General features: G+C 38.5%; 1 protein-coding gene across 1 annotated transcript in view; it reads right to left on the bottom strand.

Annotated features, from left to right (window-relative positions):
• Positions 1-4,618: 4,618 nt before the first annotated feature.
• scn8ab (sodium channel, voltage gated, type VIII, alpha subunit b) overlaps positions 4,619-23,777 on the bottom strand; it is a 63,392-nt gene continuing 44,233 nt past the window's right edge. Inside the window, exons 22-29 of the mRNA XM_016515976.1 lie at positions 21,485-21,658; positions 15,062-15,184; positions 12,034-12,318; positions 11,246-11,299; positions 10,822-10,959; positions 10,500-10,604; positions 9,675-9,945; positions 4,619-9,549 (exon numbers count right to left, since the gene is read on the bottom strand). Coding sequence (XP_016371462.1) covers positions 8,393-9,549; positions 9,675-9,945; positions 10,500-10,604; positions 10,822-10,959; positions 11,246-11,299; positions 12,034-12,318; positions 15,062-15,184; positions 21,485-21,658 — 2,307 coding nt within the window. The 3' untranslated portion in view covers positions 4,619-8,392. The remainder of the gene's footprint in view (positions 9,550-9,674; positions 9,946-10,499; positions 10,605-10,821; positions 10,960-11,245; positions 11,300-12,033; positions 12,319-15,061; positions 15,185-21,484; positions 21,659-23,777) is intronic.

The raw sequence follows: 23,777 nt of genomic DNA, 5'->3' as shown, positions 1-23,777 counted from the left end.
GGAAACTTACAGATTAAGGGGCGGTAATATTATAATGAGATCCCTTTGCCACGTCACCAAGGGAGCGAAATCAGATGCACTCCTTTTCTCCGACGCTTGCAGAAAAAGACTTACCAAAACAAAGTTACTGGGTTAATCTTTTTCACGTTTCCTTGGTTGGTAGATGCACCGGGGACCTGATTAGCACTTAAAACCTGGAAAAGTCAGATTTTCATGATATGTCACCTTTAAACAATTCTTACTATAATTATTTTTAATAGTTTTCACATTCTACTCATTTTGGATGACCTTACCACTCTTAAACTAAACGCTAAACACAGATGCTGACTTTTGACTCTCTACTTCTTCCTTATTGTGACCCCCCACCCAAAACAGCTCCCTGCAGTCAATGTGCAGCAGAGCGTGACAGATGCTCTATTCTCTCCGTCCACCCCCACCTCCCAGCACACACAGCCCTCAGCGCTTTGTTTTTCAGAAATTTCAATACTGTCCTCGCCTCAGTGTGAGCCGTTTAATCTTAGACTGATGAATTGGGTCTTTCATCTTTGTGCAGCCTAAGACCATTTTTTGTGATTGGTTCTTGGTCTACACATTGAAGTGACCCATGTTTTATTTTTGTCTCTCACACATTCTGATTTAGATCAATCCATATTGATAAGTGACTAAATCTTTCCATCTACAATTCTTTTCTGATAACATCTAAATCTTTCCCGGCACTTCATATACTCTCTTTTATATAACACAATTAAAAAATAATCTACCATGTATCCTTATACTACGCAAACAGTGATAAATGGGGCATATGTGAAGGTGGACATCTGGATGTAACATATAGAGAATGACACATTATTTAGTAACTACAGAAGCTTTGTACATGTTACTGTTTGTGTTATTTGTCTCCTGAAGATAATTTTCACCCACAGTTGCTCTCCTAACACATTTAAAAGGATAATTCACAAAGAAATGAAAATTCTGTTATTTACTCTCTGTCTTGTCACTCCAATGCATTTTTTTCTTTGGTGGAACACAAAAGAAGATAAACATTTAAAGTTACCGTGTATCCCCAAATGTTTCCTAACCCTTTCAATAAGGCTCAAACATCCTTTCAATAAAACAAATGATGATCTTCTGTTTTTTAGTCACATATTCAAGATCATTAATCGGGTGTGGTGCTGGGTAAAGAGCACCATAGTGATTAAAAACTAGACTAGTCCCTAGTGGTTTGGTAAATGTTAGTTATTTAGTCTAATTAAAGACATTTCACATCATAGTACCACAAAATGTGATACCTGCTCTTTAGTTAGGCTATGTCTCTCTCTCTCTTTTGTAACCACCAATTGGATGTAAGGACATGGACTTTTGTTTTTAGTGATCCTTTGTCTGGCTCACAGTTTAAAGGGGTGGAGTGGAGGAATGCTGTTCAACAGCCAACACAGCCTTCAATTCATCATGATAAGAACACAGCAAGGAAACATACACAACCCCTTAATGACACCTAGAACAGAAACCTTAGGAAGTGTTTGTCAGCACTCCTTACAAAGTCAATGTTGTGTGAATCCACCTACACCACAGAACAGTGATTCCCAAACAGAGGATGTGTGCCTCAACAGACTTCATCTGGATCTAGGGGGTACTTTTAGATTATAATGTGGTTTTCAATGTAACATTTCTCTAAGATGAGTAGATTATCATTTTCCTCATCCTTATCTTAGGCACATAGACTTTTAACACTATTGTCTTTAACTCTGCCTTTAACCCCGACTAATAGTTTTACATTTTTATATTTATTTATTATTTTTGCGCATTACGAGTATTTAGTATTTTTGCACAATAGTTAGAGCTTTAAAATGTCTTTCAGTTGTTTAGCAACAACCAATCATTAACTGAACCGCCCTTTACGCAAGGGGTCATAAACTGAGAAATCAAAATTCCCTTGATGTTTTGAGTACTGTGGTATAAAAACATCCTGTTTCAGAACTCAAAACTTTCTTGTTAGTCTAAGAACAGCTTATATTGAAGCAAGTCTGCCAAAACGACAGCTTGTGGAATGTACCACTCTATTACGTAATAGTGTGGCTAAACACCGCCTCCGCAGAAGAAGATCAACGCCTGTTTCTACATCGCTGCCTGTTTAGCCCCGCCCACCGATTAATGTAATGTAGTATAAAGGGGCGGTTACACTGCACTTTTCATTTAGTTAACTTCCATTCATATGCATGTGAATGCATCAGACTGGAAACGCAAGCTTGTGCGAAAAATTTTGCATTTAGCTGCTTCCAAAGTTCAAACTTGGTGAACTCTGACCTGTGAATTGACATAACGTGAAACAGTGTGACCAACAGCAGATCAATATGTCACAGCATGACCTCGTAGCTGAATTTAAAGAACATAAATTTAAAACTGCAGTGCTGCAGGAAAGTGCAGTAGATTTGTATGTTTTTACCTTTTATATATGTTATTACTTGTGTTGAATTTCAGTTTTTAAAAAGATGCTGCATAGCATTAAGTCATATCACAACCGTTGCATCGTAGAAGAAATTTCGCCTCTTATTATGAAAATTCAAAGCTGTTATCTGCTGAATCTGAATGCAAAATTCTTCATTCATAAGCAAAATGGCTTAAATCTCCTGTCTTTTCCCCTTTATCTTGCTGAATTTGACTCGTTTCATCTCTTAGACTTATAAATAACAAAGAAGTGCCAAATTTTTGATGCATTATGACAACTTTTCTAAAAGTATGTTGTAATCTTATTTTTGTGCATTTCTTTTTTCTGTGTGGATAATATCATAACTTGATGTGCGCAAACCCATAATATTAGTTTTCTGTCCTTGTTATTATGATTGTTCTTTGTAGGAGATACAACCATGTCTCATTTCCCTGTTCTGCAACAACAACAATAATAAAAAAAAAAAAAAATGAAGACATTTTGCATGCTCAGGCGAATGCAGGTCTATGCAGAAACCAAGCGATAAAGATGCTCTGAAGACAGCAAGATGCTGTGCAGTGCCAAGCTGTGGAAAACAGTCTTTGCATTGCCTTCCTTCTGATCCCAACGTTACAAAAGTGTGGATCGACTTTATTTTTAATGAGATTCCAGACTGCGTCAGTAAGAACTCGGCCTTTTGTTCACTTCATTTTACTGCAGATTACTTTACAAACAAAGGCACAATTCGACACAGGATTTTCAGCTAAAAAAGAATGCTGTGTGGACTATAACACACAAGGGTGAGTAACTGTTTTTATTACGTGATCACTACTGCTTTGTCTGAAGGATGTAGGCTGGCAAACAGACAACTATTAGCCAATCATAGCAGTGGACATTAACTTCCGAGTTTACAATCTGCCACGCCTATTCAAACAGAACTTTCTGATGAGGGGGGTCAAAAACAGGACAGAAATAGCCTATTACTTCTAAATATTTTTTTTTTGTTGATGCATAAATCTTGATAATGAGGAAAAAAAATTAACTTAAATGATTTTAGCAAATGGCTGCAATATAACAAAGAGTGAAAAATTTAAGGGGGTCTGAATACTTTCCGTACCCACTGTAAGTGGACATCAGAGAACAGTACAAATAAAAAAACAAAGGCAGTTCATGACCCCTTTAAATATTCATGAACTTTGAACAGTCATATAGGCCTAAACATTCATTGTCTGTATGTCGTTTCGGCCTTTGAGGTAACGTGACAGACAACACGTTAACTGGAGTGAAGAGGAGACAGCTTACCGTAACTAAAATGTCTGTTCTGGAGCAGCGTGAAACATAAAGTCCAACTGATGCACAAAAGCTAAACAAGCTGTTTTTTTAAACAGATTCGTCTGTGTTCACACTGTGGCCATCCAGTCAATGTTATCGACACCGCAAATAAGAATGTTAACTAGTTTACGAATGTACAGTACGAAAATTACAAACCTGAATACTTAAATTCTTAACCAGTGTTAAAGACTGAAACATAAAAAAACAACAACCCAGGGTTTAGAAGGTTAGCTTTGTGAAAAAACGCATGTAATGCTCTTCCACCAAATTACATAATGTACATTGTTCAACATTTTTAACAGAAGAAAGAAAAAACACTCGTACATTGTTAAATATTTTTAACAGAAGAAAGAAAAACAAACACTCGAGCATAACTGGAAGGCTGCTTTATTGTTTGGAAAAGGTTTCGTGCTCAAATGAAGACAATCTTTCACTGATTCTCACTAAGTCAAGTGGTTGTGCAACACACCCTCTCCTCTCCAACATCAGTGGCAAGAGATAAGAACAACATCATGAACCAAAAACCACTTGAATTATTGTCAGCAAATGAAGGAAATAGCATCTCAGTCATGCTACAAAAGAATAGACAGAAATCAGTATTTATAGAAAAAGAAAAGAAGTGGCTGAAAATTAACATAAGCTGAGCACAGAAGGCAAACTGTTTCTCTTTCTACAGACTCAACCTTTAAGAGATTCACAGAGTGACCAACGCACTCTATTTCCCGCCCCATGCTATTTGACAATCTCTGATGAAGTCAGGCTGATGCCAGTTAAGTTTTCTTTTTTTAGTTTCTTTTTTTCTGCTTTTTGTAATTTTTTTTGTATTTTGTCATTTTTTTTAAGTTTATTTATTTTTCTTTAGCTTTTTAATAGATGTCACAGACATTCTTAAGTTCAGTTCTTTCTCCCAGTGCTCATTTGAAACAAGCTCCACTTGTTTAGGAGAATTTTATGCAACATCATCTACATTTTCGACAAACAAAACTGGCAGCAAAAGGCACCTAAAACAAACATACAAAGACAAGAAAAGCAATATAAAGCCTAACCAAACCTAAGACTGCAAATTGCATTGCTGTGTATCTAAGAGATGAAGAACAAGCTAAACTTAAGTCAAGCTGCATCACACACATTTAAAGTGACCAAACCATCACGCAGCTTCGTCCCCTCCCCCACACGCGCACACACACTCACTCTCAGACTCGGATTGAAAGATCATGGCATTTGGCGATTAGGCCGGAAGATGAAAACAGGGTTTATGGGGGAAGAACATGTGGCGTCCAGTGCATATGTACGTAGTATGTGAGTTGGAGATGGTAGGACGTATTCACACAGGGTGTAAATGAATTGCTGGTAGTGCATTCCCCTCCCAAAAATGGGCGACATAAGCCATAGCGAGCAGCCAGTACATCACCGTGCATTGAAAGCTAGACCCGTGCACGCACACAGACAACACTCGCTCACACACACACAAGCGCACACTGTGTGGGCCAGGTCAGAGTTTTGGTCGTTCACCAAACGTATTGCACGAAAGAAAGAAGAACGTGAGCAAATGACAGCCAGTAGTGCTTCACCTCCACTCCAAGCAGAGGTCAACACAGAGGAGGACAGTGCTCTCTCATATCATATATACATACATATGTATATGTGTGCATATATATACACATATGAACATATACATGTATACATAGATACATATGTTGTATAGCTCTATATATATGCCTTGATTTATATATACTTTTTGCATTTAACATATTGGATTCCCGTCTTTAATGTGAAAAGTGTGTCAAAAAATCTACACCTTCTAACAAATATGTCACAGTCTACCTAGTGAGACCAGGGCAATGAGTGAAGTCATTCTATTAAGGTTATAATTATTTTTCAGTATTAGATTAATAGCAGTAATTTTTTTTAAGTATTTCTGTATTTACAAAAAACTATGCATGCCGTTAAAATAAAATGATATATTACATTATTTATAGTCTCTTAAAAAGTTCATTCTTAACTTTTCAGCATTGTGTGCTGCTTACAACATAGCCTATACTGTACAATATATTTTTTAAATGGATTTTTTCATTCATTTAGTTTTTTTAAATGAATGTATGATCTGTAATTGGTTCTTTTTTTGTTGTCGTTTATACAGACGAGCCTGCGTGGCTGCATAAATGAGAATGGTTGAGCTTTGCTTTTTTTGTTTTGTTTTGTTTTGGTTCAGGTCAACACCCTCGCATGCAGCAACTGGACCATCGACACCAGATGAAGGATAAGGGAAAACCGCTGACATCACTAAAAGAAACTAAAAAATGTAGTCGCTCTGATGTGTGGAGCTGCCCGGCTCACAGTAAGCTGCTGTGGGACCAGTGCCGAATGGTTATTTGGCATTAGTGTAGTGGTGTACTGAAGAGAAACAAGGCTGACCAGGGGTCGAATAACTGCACATTTAAAAACCAAGGCCCTCCGTAGAACAGTGGTGAGAATTAGCAATATTCTCAGTCTGGATCTCATTTCATCATCACCTCCACAACAACACTTTTCCTGCTGTCTGAAATCTCTGAGGCTCGGCTCTGTGTCAGATAGCCCTACTCTTCTCTCTACATGAGAGTCCAATGTGGTGGGAGCGCTCCTGCTTTAGCTCCACCCCATATTACAAACATTCTCTGGACCTAGTGGAGGCCCTTGATGATGACATCAGAGTCGCATGATACACTGTGTTGTATCCTGAGAATAATGGGGAAAGTCAACAAGCATCAGTCTGTCTGAAAGTGTTAAGCAGGAGAGGATCACTCCACCCCTGAGACATTCCAGAAACTTCCAGACACAAATTGCACACACCAGATAATCAGACAAACATCTTTGGCTTCTCCTTAAACAGCTGTGACTTCCCAACCATCCAGCTGTCTCTCTCAAGTCCTGTCCTTTTGTCCTGGCTACAATCAAACCATTGCTGAAGATGTGATGGCTTCATACGCATAAAAACGTCCGGCTGATCCTCGAGGGACAAACCGGGATGAGACTAGACGTAGACACACTGCAAAATTCTTTAAAGAAATATAGCATGTAAAAATCTAATTAAAAAATATCATAATTCTATTTTTCTGAAATAAAAAAATTTAAAAAACTGCCACTTTCTCAGAAACGGTTATAGCTCATCTCATCTAACCCCTGATGAGGATTAAAAATGCCAACCAACTTGTTACACCCCTAATAATGCCCAAACCTTTGCCCCCCACCCTCTTGCCCCTCCCTGGACCCACCTACCATATGTGCTGTAGGTGAGGTAAGCGATATTGCTGCATACAAATAAAATAAGAAGCTTTAGGAATTACAGTGTTATTTTGTATCATTTTTCTCCCGTCTCCATACACACATTCCGACAAATTTAGTTTCCCCATTCATTATCTCCTGAGCAGCAAAAAAATGGGATGTCCCTTGTATCCTTCCTCTCCAATAATGTGCCACAATGCTAGTATTTGCTTCAATGTACATAAGCCACTAGTCACAGGCATTTTGCACCATCTGAAGCCAATCCCAAATTCTGTCCTAACGTTTGATAATCTATTTCGTAATGTTAAGTAGAGGAGCCAAATTGGGTTTTCAAATTCAATTCGATTTCTGGACGTAAATTTAACCAGTGGACAGCCTAAAACATCGTCAAGCCACTGTGGTGGTCTGTATTAGTGTTTTGTGGACTATGATTATTCATGCAAAATTTCTGATCAAAACATGCTATCATGCAAGTCATTTCTATGCATTGAACAAGCACAATAATTTATTATTCATTTGGAGATGTGTATTGGGGGCCCCTGGTTATTGCCCCCGGTCCTATCGGTGTGAAAGCCCATGTAGAAAAAGCCTTTTGATGCAGGTATAACAAAGTTCTCATGACACAGTTACTGAGGGTGACATGGGCAAAATGTTAAATTCGTATTTTTCCACCTGTTTTCTCCTTTTTTTGCCGCTCAAATAATGTAAAGACCATGTAAAATATATTCGATGCTAACAAACGCAAAGAGACCGTTGGATTCAGCCAGACTCTTGGTTTTGTTTCACACTCATGTCTATCCTGCTCACTCTCACAGTAACGTTGAGTTCTTACACGTATATGAAATGCAGTGCAGACTCCTTCGCCATCCGCTTCGGGAAGCTGATCCATTCATGAATAGCAGTGTTTTTTTTCTGCATGGAAAGTTCGCCGACGCAGTTCAGAAGCATGGGATTCGATCCTAGTTCTCCCTTGGATTATCACATTCCTGCTCGGTGAAGAGTTCCATACTGAAGCGCAATATAGCCCTCTAAAATACACTTGATCAAGTATTGGTCTTTTAAATTCGTATTTGATTCTGTTTAAATCAAGTCTTAATGCAACAGTGTCACACAGGAAGCTGATTATGTTTGGTTTAACTTGTAAGTGTCTTCAAGCTTTGAGGAACCCCAACACTTTTCTTCGCCTCGATACGCCAGTGACGTTTGTAAACAATTTTTTGTCGTGTTACTTCGGCTTTGTTTTTTCCTCTTAAATGAAAGTAATCTGTACATCTGTATAGTTTGATTCAGGGTTTCCATTCGCTTGAAATGACAGTTTTTGTTATAATATCGTCATGATTATTATCGCTGTCCACGAGTGTTACCGCAGCAGTCTTAACACTTGGATTCCCTGACGTCTTTTTGGTTTCGGCCCTTCTCCTTGCGGCCCTTGCCTTCGTTGTTGTCGTCCTGTTTCTCCTTCTCGGGCTTGGTTACACTGTCATAGGACGGCAGGGATGCAGTGGAAGGCGTGCCCTCTTTCTTCTCCTGATTGGTCCCTCCGTTTTCCAGTTTGTTGTTGGCAGGCCTGCGTTTGCAGATGAAGCCTCTGCGTGCCAGGTGGGCTCGGTACGCCCTCTGGATGATGATGGCTGACACCTCCTCCTGCTTACGCCGCAGCGTGGTAGTGATGGGCTCGTATGACACCTTAGAGGGATTCGCCGCCACAAAGCGCTCCTCCATTTGCTGTCGCATCATGTCCAGGTCGCCGCTGTCACCCAGCACACGCTTGGTAAAGGCAAACAGAATATCCAAGCAGTGAATGCGGTCTCCACTCACCATGGGCATGTCCATGGCGATCAGCTCGATGATGTTTGGCTTTGGCACACGGAGAGGATGTTCTAATGTATCTGCAAAGTCTGGCAGCTTAGCAAAGGTGATGAACTGCGAAGCGTCTGGGTCGAACTTCTCCCAGATTTCATAGAAGGACTCAAAGTCGTCTTCGCACAGTGGATCAGCACTCTCCTCGGTGGCAACACTGAAATTCTCCAAGATGATAGCGATGTACATGTTCACCACAATCAGGAAGGACACAATAATGTACATTACAAAGAAGAAGATTCCCACTGAGGGATTGCCACAGTCGCCCTTGACTGTGGTTCCTGGGTTCTCCTTCTCGGGGTTACAGTCAGGCGGATAGTTCAAGAGAGGAGACAAGAGGCCATCCCACCCAGCTGATGTGGTGATCATGAATAGACAGATCATGCTGTTGCCAAAAGTTTCAAAGTTGTACATGTCATCAATTCCTACTTCTCGTTTCACATAGGCAAAATTAGACATGCCAAAGATGGAAAAGATGAACATGACTAGGAAAAGCAACAGGCCGATGTTGAACAGAGCAGGAAGTGACATCATCAACGCGAACAGTAATGTCCGGATGCCCTTGGCTCCTTTGATCAGACGCAGAATACGGCCAATTCGAGCCAGACGGATGACCCTGAACAAAGTTGGTGACACAAAGTACTTCTCAATGATGTCTGCCAGGAACATACCTGAAAACCAAATTAAAGACAAATTACAAAACTGTCCAAAGCTCATAAAATGTGAAAGGACATGTCAAGAAAAATAGAAAAATAACCAGTCTATTGATGAATTCACATTTGGACACAACACTCACCCACAATGGACAGAATGACGACAACGCAGTCAAAGACGTTCCAACCATTGGTGAAATAGTAGTGTCGCAGAGCAAAGAGTTTCAGGACAAACTCGCCAGTGAAGGCCACAATGAATATGAAGTTTACCCAGTACAAAATGTTCTCTGTCTCTTCTGACTGATCATCAGTTTCCACCATCATGGTTACCATATTAAGACAGATGAGGATCATGATGGAAATGTCAAAGGCCTGCTGAGTGACAAAGTCAAATACCATCCCCTGGATTTTGTTCTGTAAGAAAAGGAAAAGAAAAAGGAATACAGAAGATATGGAGATAAACATGGAGGACTAGAAGTGTTACTTAAAATGAAAATGAAAATAAAATATGTTCTAAAATATGAAAAGTACATCAATAATACATAAAAGATGGACAAATATTTAAAATCGACATAAATAAACATATTTAAAACATTTAAAACTAGAAAATTTTTAATTAATTAAAACAAATGTAGTTAAATATAGCAAGAAAATGATAAATGAAAACTATTTTGAAATTGACAAATAAACATTTGAAGCCTTTTTAATGTTTACAATGTATTTACATGTATTTACATGTAACAATAAAAATATATTGATAAATAATTTTTAAATGCAACTTTTTTTGCATTTAAATTGCATTTGCACTTGCATTTTTAAAACATTTACAAAATATGTTTTTTTTTTTAATCCACTTGCCAATCTAGATATAAAAAGAATGCACACATTTGAATATGACATTATTGGTCTATAACTGCACCAATCATTGATGGCCAGATATGTGTAGCAACCCAAATCTGTCTGCTTACCAGAGGTCTAGGGATGGGTTTCTGGGGTTTCTTTGAGCCCAGTTTCTTCATAGCATTGTAGTACTTTTTCTGTTCTTCAGTCATGAAGATATCCTGACCTCCAAAGTATAGGGACAAAAGTAGACAACCTTACAATCTTGTGTGTGCTCAAATTAAGGAGATTTTGCCATTAAGCAATAAATCGAAAGCATGTCTCACAAAAATACAGACAGAACAGGAGATAACATAAAAATGCAGAGAGAAGGTGTAAAAGTGCAAAGCACAGAGAAGAAACTTAGGTGAAGACAGCTCTCTAGAGGTGAAAAAGAGAGAAAACACTTATCTTTTTCTTCTGTTGGTTAAAGTTGTCAATAATGACACCAATGAAGAGATTCAGAGTGAAGAAGGACCCAAAGATTATGAAGATGACAAAATATATATACATGTAGATGTTGTCCTCATAGATGGGTTGGTTCTCAACCTGCAAGCAGCAATAAGCAAAAAGTGACTCACCTGAATAAAGAGCCAACAGTGTCAAACTATAAAAACATCCGCACCTTTCTGGAATCCACAGCAGCATAATAATGACACCAATGAAGAGATTCAGAGTGAAGAAGGACCCAAAGATTATGAAGATGACAAAATATATATACATGTAGATGTTGTCCTCATAGATGGGCTGGTCCTCAACCTGAAAGCAGCAATAAGCAAAAAGTGATTCACTTGAATAAAGAGCCAACAATGTCAAACTATAAAAACATCCGCACCCTTCTGGAATCCACAGCAGCATACATGATGTCCATCCAGCCTTTGAATGTGGCCTAGGTCATATGGAGAAAGAAACCAAATTCAAAGCTATGCACAGTAATACAACCTCTTTCCCCGCCATTGACAAGTTATCTCGTCTTTTATGAGAAAACACTTTCTGTGTTTTCATTGTTATACGCTCAAGGCGCTATTATGCATCTTCTGAATGAGACCAGAATCTCATGATTAAAAACACAGGTGAGAAAGACACAGATCTCATATGTAAGCAGATGCATATGAAAAATAATGCGATCATCAACAATAAACAGCATATAAATCAAAACTGCCTAATGTTACTGAGTGAAATGTGGATCCAGGAAGTGGTAAAGGACTGTGCAAGCTTTAGGGGTGCTGATGAAAGTGATCTACTGCATCTATGCTTTGATCATCATACTGAATATAGTCCAGATGTAGTCTTTAATAAAAATGCGATTTTCTCAGCTTTTTGCTCAAAATGTTGCTTTTTATGAAACTTACCTACATTCAACTGTTAATAAAAATTAAAAAAAACAATGAAGCCAAAATAAAACAGATTAATAGAACAAAATATTCTGGGGGCCAAGAAAATTTAGTGAAAATAAACAAAAACGCAGGCAGTGGCTGGCAACTTTTTTCAAAATCGCTGGCGGGGAAAGAGTTAACAGTTCATGTGTTCGTTCAAATTTGAAGATTTGTGTTTACTGAGCAAGGTCATGGTGGGTATTTAAACAACTGATATACAAAAGATATGAGATATGAGATGACTTACCACTTGCAAGAGTGCCAGGTAACCTGCACCCACATTATCGAAGTTGATCTTCACATTCTTCCAGCGAACCTCTGTGTAGCTCGCATTCATGAGTGCAAAGCACTCTGTCTTGTTGTTGACAACGTCAGTAAGAAACATCTCCTCTGATGTTTCATTGAAGCAGTAATAGTACTTCCCAGCGTACAGGTTGACACCCATAATACTGAAGATCAGCCAGAAGATCAAACACACCAACAGCACATTCATAATGGAGGGAATGGCACCCACCAAAGCATTCACGACAACCTACAGGACAAAAAAAAAACAAATTGGGGGAAGTGGGCAAAAAAGGGGGATGGATTTCAACAGAGTGTTTGAGAGAAATAAAAAGCAGAGAGATAGAGAAAATAGGTGTTAGACTAAAATTGAGCTTTTCTGATGTTCATATGTTAAACATGTAATGTGCATATCTTCAAGCTCTTTTGAAAGCAATCCAATTTTCCACCTTAGAAGGCCTAGGAGTTTTGTTGATAAATGTTTAATAACAAATAAAGTGTAGTAAAATTTGGCCATTTGTTAATCAATATTATCTGTATATACATGCAAATATAATACCACTAATATGTATTGTTGAAAATAAATTTAAGAGGTAGAGGTTTAAGATTTACTCTACAATTACTGTGCCAACCCCTTAATAATGAATTTCCTGAAAGTCCAATTGTAATTTTTCGTGCAAGAGCAAGGAGATAAATACACAAATATATTCTAACTTAACATAGAATCTAAAGATGACAGCACTAAGATGATGTAAACTGGTATGGCTTGATTCACAAACAGAAATGAAGTTTAAAAAAAAACTAAAATTGTAAAGTGTGCATTAAAGTGGCTAACGTTATACAGACAAATGCAAGAAAACTCTTTATGTTAAGTGTTTGATGAAATGTTTTATTGAAATTTTAGCAGTTTTTATCACATCAAGGTTCAAATTTGCAGGATTGCCATAGTGGTTTTTCTCTGTCTGCATGCTGGATATCACATGTTCTGCTTCTATCTGCTTCTCGTGACTTACTTGCTACCTTATTTGCAAGTCAACATTGTTTCCCATTCGATGATTGGATAAAAGTTTTATTATAAAATGCTATATAATCTAAAGAATCCCAAGTTTTACTAAATATGAAGAGTTTTTAAAAATAAGAATGGGCAGCAATTTCATGCAACAGTGTATCAAGTAGAAAGAAACAAGCAGAAGCAAAACACCAGTATCCAGAGGATATGTGGAATTCAATTTGTAGATCATTGCCACTTTAAATTTATTATTACTCACGCATACTGTAAATACATAACTGCCAAACACATTTTTTTCTCTTGCCATGCCAGGATACCACTTAGTGTCATGAAAGAACCCAGATATTAAGAGAAAACTACCTGCCCAATTTGTTGTAGCAATGTAGAGGAAGACTCCCACCCTCCCAATCACCCTCTCACTCATGGTACACACAAAAGCTGTGATGTCAGAGATGGTCAGCCAATAACGGTGCATGCAGGGCCTCAATCCTAGCAGTAGCCATGCCCCCACCCCCTTTATACATTTAAATAGTTAATGATCAATGATGTCAATGATCTTACAAGGAACTCAATGTTCCTATTCAGGCTTTCATAAATTAGTGCAACTTGCATTTATTTGAGGTATTTTGAAGTGTAGGAAATGTATCAAAAGTTCTAAAAAAATAGGTTTAAAAAAATCATTCTCTGGCAGTGAAGTATGACCTGTACATACTCCTGGCATTCAGGCAATCAGTGGAGCTTGCTCAGCAAATAAGCCTGGTGTATATGAGTCAATGAGATGGTTATGCAATCGCAGAGATTAGCTACGATAGAACCAAGGGGGGAACATGACTTTCTTCTTACACCTTCAAGAACATGCATTCTACATGATATGCAATGGCAAAGAGATAAAACCAGAATATGAACAACTGAGTGGATACAAAGAACAGTAATGCAGTACTTCAGTGAAAAAAATAAATAAATAGATTAGGCTACAATAAACTAGTTTTAATGCACAATCGACAAATTCTATTCGAGTTCTAGTGATCAAACAATTATTTAGAAAATTATCTACTGTCTTCTGATTTTGCTTTTCATTGACATTGCTTATTAGTCTTTAATATTTGGCTTAAATGACTGAAAATTATGTATTTTTGACATAATTTACCATTTTTATTGTGAGTGATTGAAAAATGATTGATGCATAAAAATTCAATACGATTTTAACCATGCTGTCTCTTTTATAGCTCATATTATCAAGCGAATATTATATTTAACCCTAACATACAGCCATCTAAACCTAAACCAGATGTTTTGTAATTACACACCTTGAGAAAAACGATCAGACAAACCGAAAAGGAAAGCTGTGGCTTTTTACACATTATTCTGTAATGACTGGAGTAAGGATGCTGGAATTGGTGGATAAGTATTAGGTTGCAGAAAAGAACAGGGTGAAGATAGAAGGACGACTTTAGAAAGTGGCAGAGGTTCTTTGAGAGAAACAGTGAACCTTTAAGGCATTTGGATGCTAGAAACATCACAAAAAGGCCTTCAACTAATGTTGTTGCATAAATGGTAACCAAACAAAAGAAATGAATTGTTGTGATGAGGCAGCTTCACATAATATCCCCTCTCGTCTTTATTCTAAAAACCATAAGTTTCCACAAAAGTTGCTATAAGATTATTTGCGATGTCAATTGAATGGAAAAGGAATTTCATTATTCTTCTACACATCTAAGAAATCAATAAAAGGAAGTTAAATCTTCATATTTCAGCTGCATCATGACGCAATGTTGAAAGGGTTTTCCATGCGGAGAGTTTTAAAATACATGCACTTGAAGGATAGGTTTAGCCAAAAAACAATGTCATTTGGATTTCCAGAATCCTGATAGGTTTGCTTATTCCTCTGTAGCTGTGGTTTTGCTTTCTGCACAATGGTGGTTTTTGGCATGCAGTCATGTTCTCACAGATTGACTGGCATGCATAGGGCAGCCCTGGATCTTACCCTCATGCCCTCAAACCGGGACAAAGCTCTCAGGGGCCTGAGAGCCCTCAAAGTCCTCAGGGACTTTATTGGGCCCAAGTCTGAGTAGCCCAGCGCATTAGCTATAAGGCTGACTATAGACACCTATACAAAGACAGAAAGAGGAAGGGAGGAAGAGAGAAAGAGATGGGCCAAAGTGTTAGAGTCAAGGAGGACGTCGAGGTGAAAGAAAGAGGACCCTACGTTGACACTGAGCTGGAGAGGCAGTAAACAGATATATACATACATACAGAAGGGTTTGCTCATGTATGTATGCATATATGTGTAGTCAACAACAGAGAGCGAGAGAGAGAGGAGAGAGATTCAGGTTAAACATGGGGTTAACCAGTCATAGGTACTGTATGTTGGGCGACCCAAATGTTTGCACTTTTGATCTTAGTATGCGATTCGTTTTTAGTATCACAGGCAGACGAAGCTTGGAAAGCAGCTTACAGCAAACCTGGAAGGAAACTTTTGGTTGAGAAATACAAAAAACAGAGATGAAGGGACACATTTAGAGAAGAGGTGTGCACAAACTTACAAGCACGTTCACTGTACTTTGTACACACAAGATACGCACAATACGTACAAACACCAACCGCGTACGGTACACACGAGACCATTCGAGAGTCATTAGGGTAACAGGGCGGTTTGGGAGAGTAAGGAGGCAGAGAGAGAGGAACTCCTGTAAAAGAACAAGAGAGTCCTAGCAGAGACCTTACCCTGGCCCCTCACTTCCCGGCCCTCTTATGCCCCCTCAGGCCCTCTGTGTCCATCAGCACTATAGAGAGACAAGGTTACAGTGCCTGTCAGGAACAATAACTAACAATTGTTAGGACGTATATCCACATAGACATGTAATCAAACACACACCTGGCCCTGCCAAGTGGCAGCAAACCAAAATAGGCTATGTTTATAAATGTGGGCAGTCATTTAGACGTGTTAAAGGCTTTGACGTCAATACCATGTCGACTATTTCCAAATGAACCATTTTTACAAGTTAATTTACAAGAATGTCTATCTACATACTTCAATTTAAAAAAAAGAACAAAAATGGAAGAAAATGTTCAAATAAAATAAAACTTTTTTTAAAAAGCATTGTTTTGTAAGCATTAGTAACACTCTACAAATATGGAAATGAATTAAAAAGTATTTAATAATTAACTGAAATTAATAAATGCATTAAAAACTTTTTAATTAATGAAAAACGCTAAAATAATTTGAAACCTATGTATGAAAACTGGATAATTTACTGGAATTTAAACTTGGATTTCACACTTGAATTTTTAGACATGGAAAAGCAATATGAATGAGTTAAATGTTGATATTTTTCTGTGTGGTTTTAACTAAATGAATTATCTATGATAGATATAAAATGATACAATTATGTAAAATTTCAATTTTCTTACATTTACATTTTTCATGATTGCAAATGGACAAACTCAGGCTCAATCTGTTCATATACCCAAGATTCACATTAAGCTGTTTTTTTTTTGTTTTTTTTTGCTGATTGTTTTTTGCTGATGTTTATCCTGTGAAAGGGGGAAATACATTGAAATAAAATAAGGTAACAATGTCACTAGTAACAATGTTTCTGTTCTACAGTAAAAAAAAATTCCATAACATCAGTACATATATAACAAGAATAAATAAATATTATTAGTATACATATTTTGGAAACATGACCAATAAACACTAAATTGAGTGCCGCAGCACCCAAGCACTCTACCGGTGAAGATCAAATCTAATTTTAAGATCAGTCTAATGCCGAGTTCACACTGCATGATTTTCAAAATCATTGGATCATTGTTGTTTTCACACTGCATGACTATCTGGGGTAGCATTCAGTTGCTGCTGTGTTCACATTGCACGATAGATCGGCGACAGGAGGTTACACACTGCATGACTTTACAACAGGAAGAATCGCCAACAACTCTGTCTGGTCCGCAAACTACATTTCATAACCAAACACACGCGAGAAGTGATAAGGAAATAATGCAAGATCACGATATTGTGGTCTATAATATGTCCTCCCCGAACAAACAATAACAAAGATGACTTCGTAACATAGCCTACTTCTGCTGGGAAAATTTTATATACACAAATCTAAGTACTTGAAAGTGAAACCAATGTTTTGTGCATTTTATAATGAGCTTGTCCACAAAAGCCCTCAAAGTGATGAAAAAGAAAAATGCAATAAATCTTTTGTCCTTTATAGAAGAATATGATTTACAGGAAAAAACGTACTCGGTTACTAACGTAACCTCGGTTTGAGTACTTAACCGAGTACGTTCCCTGTCGATACTACACTCGTACTGCGTCTGGAAAGACGCTATGGGAACACAGTACAATCACGCCATGCTAAGGTAGAGGAATGACTATAAGTATCATAACTTCCATAAGCAAACAATGCCCATAGAGAAGTTAACAACAAACCAAGGCTAAGACGGGCTGAGCTTCTTGAGGTCACACCCGGCCTGGTTAATCGTTCCAAAGTACTCCTGCAACTTCGACACCCAGGGGTCGAGAGCTGACAGGTGAACTAATGCAAGAGAGCTTGAGCGTGATATGGTCAAGGGCTCTCTGTCAGATCTGTTTGCGTAACGCAGCGCGTGTCTCTTCAAGCGGAGAGGATCCTGGCCTGCGTGATGGCGTCTACTATTCATCTAGAGAGTCTTTGCTTCGTGACCGGATGCCCTTTGGTACGGTTACCGAAGCTGACAAAGAGTTGTTCCGACCGTCTATAAGGGGCGGAACGCTCAATGTAAATTCTCAGAGCTCTGACGGGGCAGAGCAGAGATAACTCTCTGTCCTCTTCAGAGGGAGCGTAATGATCTGTGCTCTGAATGGAGTGGAGAGCACCTTTGGTCCGTAACCATGCCTTGGTTTCAGGACAACCTTAGAGTCGTTAGGCCCGAATTCCAGGCAGGCAGGGCTAATGGAGAGCGCCTGCAGGCCCCCTATTCGCTTTACTGATGCTAGTGCCAGAAGCAGAGCAGTCTTCAGCGACAGTGACTGAATGTTCGTAGACTGTAGCGTCTCAAAAGGGGGGCCCTTCAGGGCCCTCAGCACAGTGGGCAGATTCCATGAGGGGACGGTTAGGGGACGAGGCAGATTCAGCCTCCTGGCACCCCTTAAGAAGCGGATAACCGCGCTGTTTCTGCCCACCGATTGGCCCGCAATAGGGGCATGAGAGGACGCTATAGCCGCCACATAGTCTTTGAGAGTGGATGGGGAGCGTCCCTTATCCAGCAGCTCTTGCAGGAATGACAACACCTCTGACAGATCGGAAGTAGGAGGGTCTTTGCCGCGGTTTAGACACCAAGCTGAGAAAATAGACCACTTAAGGGCGTAGAGGCGTCTCGCAGACGGGGCTCTAACCTCCGAAATTGTGTTTAAGACATGCTCTGGGAGGCTTGAAGACTCCCATCGAGCGGCCAGAGGTGTAGGGCCCACAGATCGGGCCGAGGGTGCCATATTGTCCCATTTGCTTGAGAGAGGAGATCCCTTCTCAACAGAATGGGCCAAGGGGCCGCTACCAACAGCTGAGTCAGCTCTGATAGCCACAGCTGGTTCATCCAGAGAGGGCCACCAGGAGAACCTTGTGTTTTTGTTCCCTGATTCACCTGATTACCTGTGGGATCAGGGCGATCAGGGAAATGCATAAAGAAGGAGGTTCGGCCAATTGTGGGCCAACGCGTCCTTGGTCTTTGAGTAATACATTGGGCAGTGAGAGTTGCTCATATTAGCACATGGTGCCCTTTTAGGACTGGCAGGAAGAACTGACAGGCTCGACACACTGCTAGTATTTCCAGGCAGTTGATGTGGAAGCCTTTCTCTGCCTTCAAGCAGTGGCCTAAAGACGGTATGCCTTCACACAGCGCTCCCCAACCTGTGTTGGAGGCATCTGTCGTGACAACTGTCCTTCTGCAAACCATTCCCATGGTCACGCCCTGTTCCATCCAGCAAGAGCTCTTCCAGGGGGCCAGGGCTGTTATACAGGCCTGATTCACCCTGACCTGCAAGCGTCCGTGACACCATGCATGGGACACCATGCAACTGTAGCGCTGGCAATGCCATGAGGCATTGGGCATGGCAAGCCATGAGGCCCAGCATCCTCTGAAAAGTTTTGAGAGGGCGAGTGGTACCAATCTCAAAGGAGGTCGCCAGTCTCCGTATGGCCAGAGCCCGTTCCGGCGCGACTACAGCTCTTAATTGGGCTGAGTCGAAAATTGTTCCCAAGAATGAGGATCGTGTATTGATAAGCCACTCCCTCAAAAGCGAATCTCAAGAATCGCCTGTGACGGGGGGCTATCTGGATGTGCATCCTTCAGGTCCAGAGAAAAGAACAGTCTCCTGTCTTTTTACAGTCTCTGGTTTCACTGCGTGATTGAAAAAAGGCTTCAGTTCAGGAGAAAAAAAGCTTTTTCCCATAGCGTCTTAGCAGATGCAGTACGAGTGTAGTATAGACAGGGAACCCTAGCCCCCTTTTATGTATATTTATTGTATATTTATTTATATTATTTTATTGTGTATATATGTATATATATATATTTCTTCCCGCTGCCCTGCATCTTGCTCTCTCATTGGCTGTAGGTCATCACCGATGTATGTTTCAGTCAGAACTCATTTCACACAGCATGATTTTGAATTGCCGACAGCTCCAGATATTTAGCATGCCAAATATTTCACGGGCGTCGGCAATGCATCGGCGATTCTCTCTGATCGCGTCTTTGATCATTCACACTGCGTGATTGTCACTCACGTGAACGAGCACCAATTTGCCTCCGATTGTGGGCATTTGTCAGCGATTTCGCAAAACCTGTCTGCAAGAGAAAATCAGGGCTAAAAATGTGCAGTGTGAACTCGGCATAAAGACAAAGACCACTGACCTCAGAGCAGACCACGAGGACCAAAAGGAAAAGAATAGAAAAACATGTTTGTTTGTATTGGGAATATAATTAATCGCCAAAAGGACTGACAGTGCACCATGAAATACTCAAAACTACTGCATATATCCAGTGGTGGAGGTAACGAATTACAACTACTCACGTTACTGTAATTAAGTAGTTTTTTCGGGTACTTGTACTTTTTGAGTATATTTTACTACATTGTACAGACATTACAGGTCAAAGCCATCTGATGTTCCATTTATCTAAATATATAGGCCTAACATATATGGCTCTTACATCATTGCTTATAAAAATTTTGTGGTGTCATATTTCGGATACCTCAACAGAATTGAGGTCATTTGTTTTATAATTTTATTACTGAATGTGTAATTGTCTTTTTCTTGTAAATTCAATTCAGTTTGAAATCAAATTTGAAATCAAGCTTCCCTGTGCTGTAAGCTTTTGCAAAAAAGTTACCCTATTTTAAAGACACAAATACACAGAATGAGCAAATGTTTAAGATTGAGATTTTTGTAATGGTAATTGATCAATATTTATATGTATGTAAATAAAAGCCTATATTAAAATCTGTTCATCATATAAAGCGAATGTGTCTTTTTAGAAGACTTGGATTAAACCAATTTCAAAGCTTGAAATAATGATTGCCTTGAAAAAATGGATGTACAAAAAAATTTGTAATATTAAAATATCTATATGGCAGTATACAGTATGTGTTTTTACAGTGATTTTAGCTGAATCACTGTCAGGCCATCTGGGATTTCAGTAAGGAGATAAAGGTTAGGGTTATAATTTTTCAGTATTGCATGACATTGTGGATGTATATTAGCACAGTTTGTTGTTTTCTTGTGGCGTCTGGCAGAACGTTAGGACCCAGAAGCGGTGAAGCGTGATACCAGACGTAACAAGCAGATATTCTTAACCACTCCTATCCAACTGAATCTGCTATGAGCAAGAGGTGGAGAGGAGGTGCACCACAATACAACCCCACCCTTTATTCAATATTCCATTTTACTCGGAAATACATCACAACACTGAAGTCAGTTGCAATTTCCGGTTCACGTGTACTTTGATACTTATATTTTTCAAGGTATTGAAGTTAGAAATTCCTGTATCATGACCACTAATTCACGTACTTTGTCAATAAGATAAAAGTGGGTTTTGTTCAAAGTAGCTATTATCCACATAGATCTTTGATATGAATGAATATTTTTTGGTAATTCATTAAATATCGCCGACTAAAAAGTAACTAGTAACTAGTACTCTGAGTAGTTTTTGAGAGGAGTACTTTGTACTTTTACTTAAGTACTGTTTTGACACCAGTACTTTTACTTGTAATTAAGTATTATTTCAGCAATGTAACAGTACTTGTACTTAAGTACAAATTTTCAGTACTCTTTCCACCACTGCATATATCTGCAGAATAATCCATCTGATGTGAGGCAGTGCAAGGGATAACAGCTGTGATTTATAGATATTAGTGTAAGTTACTTACATCCACAATGAAGAAGTCCAGCCAGCACCATGCATTGGTGAAGTATTTGACAAAGCCATAGGCTACCCATTTCAGCAACATTTCCAAGATGAAGATGTATGTGAAGACTCTGTCTGCATATTCTAGAATGATCTGGATGGTTTTCCTCTGTTCAATGTATACATCCTCAAATGCCTTAGAAACAAAACAGAGAAAGGGATTTTCTTTTACATTTAATTAGCAGTGTTTCTGAATGTTCAATTTATCTCACTAATCTTTGTAAGAGTAATGCACATGAAAACATTTTAAATTTACATTGCTAAAAAAAAATCTCAATTATGGTAATTAAATCTTGATGCCTGTTTGTTAAAACTTATTTTCAAAAATGGTTGTGTTTGATCAAATGTTTAAGATTTATCAACTGCTTCTTTCCCCACAATCATTCGTCACTTTCAGTACCAGACATCAACAAAGTGTGGCACTGCAACCCCACTTACATTAGCTCACTCTTTCACTTTAGTGGTAGTTTGGGCAAGATCCCTATGGAGTCAATATAATGCCACATATATATGCAAAATAATAAAGTTTTGCAAAAGAAAATAAAGTTTTGCAAAAGAAAATGAAAGTATTGAGAAAAATAAATGTGCTTTTTGCAAACAAAAATAAAGAATTGCAAAATATAAATGAAACAGCACAAAAGCAATAATTTTGCAATACATATTTTCCATGGCCATATCTACTAATTTATTTGCAACGCTGCTTTTATTTTGCGTTTCAGTCAAGTTTGAGCTTGCAATACCGTTTTCCCTTTGCGCTTCACGTTTCTGCGCGTCTCGCTTTCTGGCACTGTTTTGGCATGGGGGTGGAGTCAAGGGACGGGGCGTGTACAACAGGCCTGGGCATGCCTCCCTGGAAGTGACGTCATCGGCCCGAGATGCAGCTCATTGATCCAGGCACCATCGTTGAGCAGAGGCATGCGGGTGGATCGTTTCCTTTTATTCTCTAGCATTAAAACATGCATGTTTTCGTTTTATTAATTTTATTAACAAATGCATATGTGTATTAGCCGTGTTTGCTCAAGTTAAAGAAGTTGTTAACATGAACATCTGCTGTTTACTTCCAAGCTTCATATCGATCTCGACTTCGTTTTTCATTTACATAACTCCTGGCATAAATTAAGAAATGATTGTAACTGTTAAGTTTTTAAAAAAATGAAGCTCGAGTCTTCTACTGGTACATCTCGTTCGTGAATGAAATGACTGAACTGGTACATATCTCGTTCGTGAACGAAATGAATGAGAGTGTACTGGGCCAGTCGGCCATTAAGCATGTCAATCTCGATCAGCACTCAGCAGAAAGCGGATGCAAAGCGCAGTTATAGGTACTGTGCAAATAAACTTGTTTATATATTCATATTTAGCATACAGAACATAACTCAACGTTTAATCCCCGATTTATGAATGTTTAAATGTCTGACCAAATAATTAAAATGTTAAATATGACGACAAAAAAAATTTGCAAAACAAAAATGAATAATTAATCCAAAGTGTGAACATTTATGAGTTGGCTAAAACATCTTAATTTGAACGTGCGTTGTGTGACTGTTTGCAGTAAGCTAACACGTTGCTCAATGACAGCGCGACAATAAAGGAATTATATGCGTAAATTTGACTCGATGGCGCTTATAGGTATAAATGCCCAGCTTTTATTCTGTTTTTATCTAAACAATTTTTTTAACAACAGGGGATTGTAAATAACACAATTTTAGTAAAAGTCAATGACTGTGAGACTTGGATATTCTTTATTGAAAACATATTATGTAGCCTACATTTGAAAAACAGCCATGGGTAAAATGACCCCGTGGCAGTTCTAGTGTTAATATAATAATTTAATAATGTAATAATTTTTTTTAATCTAAAATTTCTTAATTCAAAATAAAATATTAATAAATACATATCTGATAATCCCAGGTTGATATGGCCACGCGGGTTTGTTTACGCATTACATTTATGAGAAATTTAAAGAATTTTAAAACAAAAAGAGCTTCATTTTTTAAAAACTTACAGTTACAGTCATTTCTTAATTTATGCCAGGAGTAGGGCTGCACGATATGGCCAAAATTGATATATTTCAAAATATATTCAAAAACACGATATATTTCTTAATTTCGGTCTATACGATATAATTCCGATATCGATATGAACACTATTTATCTGAAATAGAAATCTTTTGTAACATTATAAATGCCTTTATCATCACTTTTGATCAATTTTAAGCATCCTTGCTAAATAAAAGTATTAATTTCTATCATTTC

This window comes from Sinocyclocheilus rhinocerous, unplaced genomic scaffold, assembly GCF_001515625.1.
Source record: "Sinocyclocheilus rhinocerous isolate Xijiao unplaced genomic scaffold, SAMN03320098_v1.1 scaffold85, whole genome shotgun sequence".
Lineage (NCBI taxonomy): Eukaryota > Metazoa > Chordata > Actinopteri > Cypriniformes > Cyprinidae > Sinocyclocheilus > Sinocyclocheilus rhinocerous.
The sequence above is the reverse complement of the archived record's forward strand: the minus strand, read 5'-3'. Positions and strand labels throughout refer to the sequence as shown.